General features: G+C 34.6%; 1 protein-coding gene across 1 annotated transcript; it reads right to left on the bottom strand.

The window, feature by feature from the left end:
- Positions 1-2,831: 2,831 nt before the first annotated feature.
- LOC107444786 (uncharacterized) lies at positions 2,832-3,461 on the bottom strand. Its single transcript, XM_016059010.1, has one exon. It carries the CDS (start codon positions 3,459-3,461, stop codon positions 2,832-2,834), a length of 630 nt encoding a protein of 209 aa, XP_015914496.1.
- Positions 3,462-9,198: the final 5,737 nt, after the last annotated feature.

The following is a 9,198-nucleotide window of genomic DNA, read 5'->3' as shown; positions in this document are numbered from 1 at the left end:
CCCCCTATAGTTCGCTGCGATCGCGAATAATATTTATCCCGGCTGAAACTTGAATTCATTTCCTAGCAAATTATGAGTTACTGATTTTTTGCTGTGATATTTAGTCAATCTTTGGCGCAACTCCAAAAAAAATAAAGAAAAAAAGTTCTCAGTTTTTATAATTGGGTACTTGCACTTCAAGAAGAAGACCATGTATACTAAAGCATGTAATCAATGACGTCAGCACCTGCTGATAGTTTATAAGCGCAATGACTTGCTTAAGTGCTGCTTAATTTCTCCACATAAGTTACAATGTTCATTAACGTGAAGTTAATTATATACAGTGCCGTATCACACATGGAATTTATTGAAATATAATTATTTATCATCTACGTATTTTACTTAACTTAGATTTTTTATTTTTTTGTGTATTTCAATGTAACCATCATATATTTTTGTTATGTGTACCTCGAAACTTCGATGCATAACTACTTTGTTTATGTTCTACATGGCTTCTTGTTTGTCTTTATGTTGAGCAAGAAATATATAGTGAAAGAATTGAAATATTTGTGAAAAAATTCTTTTTGTAAGAATATAGAATGTACCATGTAAGAGAATTGCTGCTTGACGGGCTTGACTAACTTAAATAGAATGGGAAGAACAGTTGTAAAAGTAAACAAATTTCCCGTTTCTTAAACTAATCAGGATCGAGATACCCACACTACGTCACTTGCAAATATCCCATTGTATCGGAATGAGATATGTACTTTAGATACTTTATTTACGTCGTACTTGAGCTGCACAATGGGCTGCAGGCGACGGTCTGGGAAATATCCTAGAGGAGGATCCGAGGACATGCCACCGCAATATTGATCCTCTGCAGAGGAGATGGCATCCCTGCTTTGATTGTCAAAAAATACAAAATACTTACTGACCTCAAATAAAACTCAAAGGACTTCGAATCAAATAATTAAAACTCTATTAATACGTTTAATATAAAAGGAAGATATATTAACTAAACAGTTAAATTACAGCATCGCAGTTCCAAAAAAGAAAACAAAATCTCTTACTCAAAAACTATTATTTACATTCTAAACTTACCATGGCAACCGCAGAAACTCTTCTCGTTTCCATCTTCAAACTGATATATAATAAGTAAGTTATTTAACAAAAAATACGATGTGCATAAGCACATAATATTTCACATCATCCCACCTAAGTAAACAACATTAACAAAGTTAACTTACATAGCTTAACGATATCTTATGTTAAAATGACACTTTGCAAGAATTTTGAAATAAAATTTAAAGTTCTAAATCACTATGCAGTTCTTATAAATATAGTTTGTCAAGCCTTTTTAACAGCCTATCTACTCCCTGTAAAATAAACGGCACAGGTAAAAATGCATATCCAGCCCTTTGAATTGTCTTTCAAAATCACAGGACCAGCAAAGTCCACACCCATTACTTGGAAAACAGCATCTTGAACTCTCGCACCTGGTGGAGATGCATTTGGTGAGTCTACAGATTTGACAAAAAAACGTTTGCAGACTACACAAGATCTCGATACAGTTCTCTGTTACAGTTCTTCTACCACACAGCAGCCAAAATCTTTCTCTAAGAGAATTTAATGTACAGGAAACACCAGCATGCCCCCTTTTTCTAAGTTCAGACAGTACTAAATGTTTTACTATAGGGTGCTCTCCAGGTAAAGCAGCAGGTGTTCTAAACTCTTCAAAATCATCTCTCTTATATACAGTTGTTTTTTAATCTATAGATTCCTTTCTTATCAATAATTATATCTAGAGTTTTAAGGCTTTTATCTGAAACTCTTGTAAATGACTCCTGTTGTATCAAGTATACAGTGGTTTTCTCAGCTTCCTCTAATTCATTTACAGAAAGAGCTCCTTTTCTTCTTTCTTCATTTTTGCAATAAAAAAGGAATCTCGTCACCCACGCCATAGTATGTACAATTTTTTGGTTATTAGAAATATTAGAACTCAAAAATTTAATCACTTCAAAATTTATCATTGAGGTTGTGACACCTTTTCTTTTCTCCCAGTTCACTTCCTTCTCATTAACGACATCTTCAGACGAAGGCCACAATTCTTGAGGTAAGTGTAAATAAATGGGACCCTCCTACCATTGCAATCGCAGAAGCTGTTGCACTGAACATCCTCTACTTGGCGAATCAGCTGGGTTCATCGTCCCAGGAACATGTCTCCAGGTGTTAACTTCATTCTGCTCTCTGATTTCACACACTCGGTTATAAAGAAAAATTGCCAATTGTTCACTTCTTTTGATCCAGGCCAATTTACTTGCATCACAAAAGAAATATATGGAACACTTCTTGGATCCACTTAATCCAAAATACCTTGGAATATTAATTTTCTCAATTTACAGTACACCTTCAATCCATTTTAAAAATTCTCTTCTGATGTTTTCATCATCATCCTGATCATCCCAATTCAGTTTCAACGTGCAAATGCTCTGAAGAAGCAATTTTGGGATCAGTGTTACAGGACAGATTATACCCAAGGGGTCAAAAAAACTATGTGCAGTTGACAGGATGGTTCTCTTCGTTACTTTCTCAATGTCAAGCTCTTTAATGCAGTCTGTACTCATTTCAAGAGAATCATTTTTCTTATCCCAGATCATACCAAGAACATTTGTAGGTGGCTGTCAATTTTCCTCGGTTAAATCGGTGTATTCCCACCCTCTAAGATCGAATTTTCTACTTGCCATTATTTCAGTAGCAACTCTTTCAAACATATTCAATTCCTCTGTATCCTTGACACTCGTCACACGATTGTCCACATAAAAACCTTTCATCATTTCTCCATTCACCTTTCATTATTTCACATAAAAACCTTTCATTATTTCATTTTCTCCATTTTGTATAACATATTCAGGATAAGTAGATTTTTGTTCCCTTATTTCTTTCAAAACATTCCTCAGAAGGTATTTGATAGTTGAGGACAGCAAAAATGGGCGACAGGTAACTCCAAATACTACCCTGCAATGCCTGTAAATCTTCAAGCCTGTATCACTAAGCCATAAAAATCTTAAGTAATTCCTATCAGTTTCAGTAAGTCCGATTTGTAAGAAGGCTTTACGTATGTCTGAAACGACGCCAATTCTCTCAGTCCTAAACCGCATCAAAATGCTTGGTATCAATTCAATAAGATTTTCACCCTTCTCTAAGCAATCATTTAAACTTGGAAAACCTTTGGCCTTGGCTGAAGCATCAAATACGGGTCTAATTTTGGTGGTGCTATTCGGTTTTATAACTGCACGATGAGGTAGGTAGTGTACATTTTCCTCCCAATTATCCTTTACTTCTTCTATTATTCCCTCCTCCACCCATTCCTTAGAAACTTGATCATACTCTTTATAAATCGACTGATTGACAGTCGAATTTAAGTTTCTATAAGCCAGGTCATAGTTGGTTGGCAATGGAGGATGATCTTCCAGCCAAGGCATGCTAACCGCAAAACGGTTTTCCACATCCAGTCTGATTGTTTCCGAAAAGTACTCCTGTGTAGCTCTTTGCAACTCTGCCTGCACTTTCTTAGCAGATGGATCAGTGATTCCCAAGAGATCCAATGATCACAGTTGATTCACAGATGATTCAGTTGAAAGCAATGAAAGAGAAGAATTTGTCGTCACAGTAGCATCATTTATAGGTATCTTCCCCATAAGAGTCCACCCTAGATGTGACTCAATGGCAACAGAACCTTCAATCAAACATTTTACATTGCCTGTGAAAAGCTTGCCGGCCACATCAGCTCCAAGTAATAATTTGACGTCATTAGATACTCCTAGAGAACTATACTCGGTATCATTCACACATATTCCATATTCATTCAACTCCTTCATCCACGGACCATAGGGGATGAGTTTGACATAATCACAAATCACTGGTTGATCTAAACAAAGTACTTTGCAAAAAAATTTGTTATCAATACTCGCTAAAGTAACTTTATATTGAGAATCACACTTTTCACCTGATGATACACCTCCAAACAATTGTTGCACTAACTTAATTTCTCCACATTTCTCTATACCCAAATATTTGACTACGTCTCTCGTAATATATGTTCGCTCAGAGTCTGTATCAATAATAGCTCTCACAAGTTTGTCTTTATTTCCATTTCTTATGCGCAGGACTAAAGTCTGTAATAAAATTTCAGAATGAAGAGACTGGCTAGTTTAGACGTTATCGCCAACGACACTTTCGGTTGCTTTACTCTCTGGGTTTTGAACTTCATTACAGGCCGCAACTCCTCTGCAAAGAAGTATGTTGTGCTTTTTACCACAATTAAAGCATGGTTTCCGTCTGCAATTTATTTCTCTGTGGCCTGGTCGTAAGCATAAGAAATAACAACGTGATCTTGCAACAGCAGCTTCGCTATCATTTAAACTCACATTTTTTGCATATTCACATTCCCAAGAATTGTGTTGATTTGAATAAAAAAGACACTTTCTCTTTTCTTGTGGTGAAGTAAGCAATTCAGAAGTAGAAGGTACTAGGGAAGATTTAGCAAATTTTTGCTTCAACTGGAATCTACCATTCGTAGGAATTATTCGCTTCTCACTATCATCTGTACCTCTCACTAAGGATTGATATGCCATGTTCACTCTCTCTTCAGCCTGTACTTCTCCCTCTAAGAACTCTAGCAAAGTATCCAAGTCAGTCTTGGTAGTTGGTTCAGCTCCTTCAACATTTGGAACAACATGAACAACTGACCGCTTATTCATAGTCCGATATCTTTCCCACGCCTTGAGCGTTTCCTCTGGAATTGACGACTCGACTAGAGGAAACAACATTGCAGCATATTTTTCTCTAGTTACTCCTCACACTTCTAATGATCGAAGTTTTGATTCAAGTTGGTCATAAAGTTTCCGCAGAGATTTCTCAGATTTGCTTTGTTTATGTAATACTAAAGATAATAACTCTCTCACATACAATTGAATCAACAATTCATCCATTCCATACCGAGTTTTAAGTTGATTAATTGCAGTTTTATAACTCTTTCCACTCGGAGAAAAACTCTTTAAAAGTTCATCAGCAGGTGATCCTGTTAATATGGATTGCGATAAATAAATAAATTTATCATGGCCGCCAATATTCGGATCTTTGTCAATTTTCTCAAATTGGCACCAAAATCTGAGCCAGTTTTTCAAATTTCCATCAAAGACTGGAAGCTTAATCTTTGGTTACTGCAAATTTGTCGGACCAACAACTAAATGGTTAGTAACGGACATTATCGAAAACTCTAATTCTATCAATATACGCTTCGGAATCATCTATTTCTTTATCAATTTCGTTTTTATCTCGAACTTCCGAAAACAATTCAATTCTTACATTTTCTTCAGATACAAGTAATTGCTTACCTTTTTCTGATATGATTCTTAATTTCAACAATTTCTCTTCATCAATCATTTCAGTCTCAAATTTTGCAAAATCATTGCATGACTGTGTAAACAATCTACGATGCTGTGTTCTCACTTGTTTCAATACTTCCATTTTCACTCAGATTCAGTAATAGTCGTTTTCTAAAATCTCAACAGAAATTCAAAGTCCTGTCGCTGACGCCATATGTCAAAAAATACAAAATACTTACTGACCTCAAATAAAACTCAAAGGACTTCGAATCAAATAATTAAAACTCTACTATTACGTTTAATTTAAAAGGAAGAATTATTAACTAAACAATTAAATTACAGCATCGCAGTTCCAAAAAAGAAAACAAAATCTCTTACTCAAAAAGTATTATTTACATTCTAAACTTACCATGGTAACCACAAAAACTCTTCTCGTTTCCATCTTCAAACTGATATATAATAAGTAAGTTATTTAACAAAAAATACGATGCGCATAAGCACAAAATATTTCACATTGATAGCCCGACAACTTGCACGTGAAGTCAAGCACTTTACGGTCGAACAGTTTAGCGAGGACCGATATCGTGCACTCTCGGTCCCTACACAGACTGATCAAGACTACCCGCTTACGAAACGCTGCCAGTGATGCTTGACTTCGGTGTTCTACTGGGTACCGTGTCATTACGATTAGTCCACTGCGGGACTGTATTGGAATGAAGGTTCAATGCAACCGTCTGTTGCTTAAACTAATCACCAAATACAAATTTTCTAAGACGAAGTCGTTTAAAGGTCCGCTCACTGGTTGGTCAATTTTTATCTAAACTATAGAAGCTGGGATGAAATACAAATTCGAATTTGGCGTTGAAAAACTCTAAAAATTGTGTGTTATTTAACGCTTCCATACACATTATAAGGATGTAGTTAAATCTAAATTCCAATAAATGAAAATAAGCTGACATGAATTATTTTCGCTTCTAAAAACATAAACGTTGGCACATTTTGGTATTCGCCAGAAGTCTGTTTACATCATTTGCGAAAGATATTTTTAGCTGCTTAGTAAGTATAATTGCATTTTAATTTTTAAATATATATAAACTGTATTAAATAATTTTATATTTAGCTTCTTTTAGATTCGATTTTGGTAGGTACTTTATTTACGTCACACTAGAGCTGCCCAATGGGCTGTTGGGGTCTGTTTGGGAAATATCCCCGAGGAGGATCCGAAGACATGACATTAAAATTTTTGTCGTCTGCAGAGGGAATGGTTCCCCTGGTTTGGTAGCCTGACGACCAACACACGAAGTCGAGCACTTTACGGTGGAACAGTTTGACAAGGTCTGATACAGCGCGAAAGCGCCAAAATAGCAGAGAGCGTGGTGCGAGCGCCTTCGTATAAAATCTGCCAACATATCAGCTCAGACTGCCAAAACTAAACGAGGTGCACACTTATGTTGAGGGGATGGGCACTCCATCAAAGAGATCCATTCTAAGGGACTGCCAACGGTCAAAGACCCACAATTGAGCAAAATCAGAACGACTCCCACCCATTTTGTCCCTACGAGTAGAAGTGACCAACCAAGCCTTTCCTCCAACCAAACGGAGCTAACCAGAAAGGAAATAATACTTACTACTAATTCCAAAATAACATTGTATTCTGTAGGGATGATGTCTCTCTTAAAGACACTTTGAACCGAGATCTAATTAATGGAATTTTATTTTTCTCGGGTTTCAATTTCTATTTAAGTTATCTTTCTATGTTGAGAAATAAAACTTAGAGCATGTTAAATTTTTCACCCAAGTTTTCTTTTCAATGTTCTTGACTAAAATATTTACTTTTATGAATTGTCGATATCATAGAAATTTTCTCCTCATTGCAAGATTTTCTTCTTCATTTTTTGTATACTTTCCTTCCTATACGAAAAAAATCAATGCATTAATAATTTTGTGCACAAATGTACAGGTACTATATGGATAAATACAGATACATACTTGAATATTTACTCCCAATGCAAGGGTAAATCTGCAAGGGTTTTAATACAATGCAAGGGTTTTAATACAATGCAAGGGTTTTCATACAATGCAAGGGTTTTAATACAATGTAAGGGTTTTAATACAATGCAAGGGTTTTAAAACAAAACATCTGAGCCATGATAACTAAGAAAAAAAAAGAAAGAAAAAAAAACAGAGCATTCGTTTCTTAATAAAATGACTTATATTCAAGTTCCAAATATGGCTGGTCGATTCAAATTCTTACTGACGTAAAATATTCCCTGTAATAAACTGAAAATAGGTTAGAATTATTATTATTCGGCTAACCATGGGTGGTTTTCCTTTTCAAGTAACAAAAATGCGGGTTAGTTCCATATTTTCTTTGAGAGCTAACAATGTCTAAATGCTTGAAATGAGAGTTCTCTTTTCTTGGTTAAATTTAAAATTACAAGCATTCAGTTTCAAACTTAAAATCGGGCCAGCTGCTCTACACCGATAATAAAATATAAAAATTAATTATTTATATTTGAAGATGTGCACAATAAATTTTCAGAATAAACAACTGATTCCCAATCCCAAGCATTAAAATGTATTCCTCAAAACTAGGAAAATTAAACAATCATAAATAACACTTGAAAAATAAACCACATCATAGATAGATACACATCTATTGAAAGTAAAGAACATTCCAAAAATAATCAGTTTTTTAAGAAGAAGATTGTTTTAACCAGTAAAGATCCTGAATGTGTGTGATCATTGAATTAAGAACAACAAGCAACCTCAAAATGCAAGAAAAATTCTCATTTGTTTCTATAACATTTAATAGTAATTGTTTTTCAACATGGAGGCCACTAATGATTAAGACTGATAATGATAAAGACAAATACTCCTAAAGAAAAATAATGATTAAGACCAATGATAATGATAATGAATAATGATAATGATAATGAATAATGATAATGAATAATGATAATGAATAATGATAATGAATAATGATGAAGACTCTCAACACAACTTAGGCTGAATGAGACTAAATCTTATTCAAATAACTCTTCTTTTGAAATATCGGTCCAGTATATATTTGACCTACCTTCCTATATGTTAGTATGCTATCGTTAATATTCATCATTCACTCATTCGATTAATATGCGTTAATTAATAACTAGCCGCTTTTGGTTACCCGTTCGGTAACCTTTAAAAATTATTATATTGCACAAAATATAACCATTAATGGTAACCAAGTTGAATGCGTAGTTAATGTTTTTTAAATATTCTTATTCTTCAACTCCTCCTCTATCCTGACACCTAAATTAGTCTTAAAACGTTAACCTAATTTATTCACCGGGTAGCTGTTGGCTGTTGCCGGCGCATATTTTCTTTCATTCCACGTTCAACTATTTTAATGACATGTCCGTGGTAGTGTCTAAGATCTTTATGCATTGATTTTTGGTAATAGTTTAAAATCATTGAATCACAAAAAAACGTGAAGATAGGTTAGGGACATTTCTGCATCTTGGTCAACAAAAGTGTTAAAATTATGTTCATCTCTGTCGTCAGATAAAGGTAAAAAAATAAATCCTATTGCTAAGTTACGTGATGTACTATTTCCTCACGCACGACATGCTCGAGCCATAAATTTAGTATTGCTTGATATCTATATGCTATTTCTTGAAAAAAGCAAGTTCCGTCACTAATAATGGCATGACAGTATGCAGTACCACGGCACTGTTTATCTTTAATATTTGTACAGTGATTTTAGAAAGGATTAAAAACAAACAAATCCATGTTAACTCCTAATAATTAACTGTTCAACACAAGACAACTAGAAAAATGAATATATATA

Source organism: Parasteatoda tepidariorum, chromosome 9, assembly GCF_043381705.1.
Source record: "Parasteatoda tepidariorum isolate YZ-2023 chromosome 9, CAS_Ptep_4.0, whole genome shotgun sequence".
NCBI classification, from domain to species: domain Eukaryota; kingdom Metazoa; phylum Arthropoda; class Arachnida; order Araneae; family Theridiidae; genus Parasteatoda; species Parasteatoda tepidariorum.
This window is presented reverse-complemented; position numbering and strand designations above follow the sequence as displayed.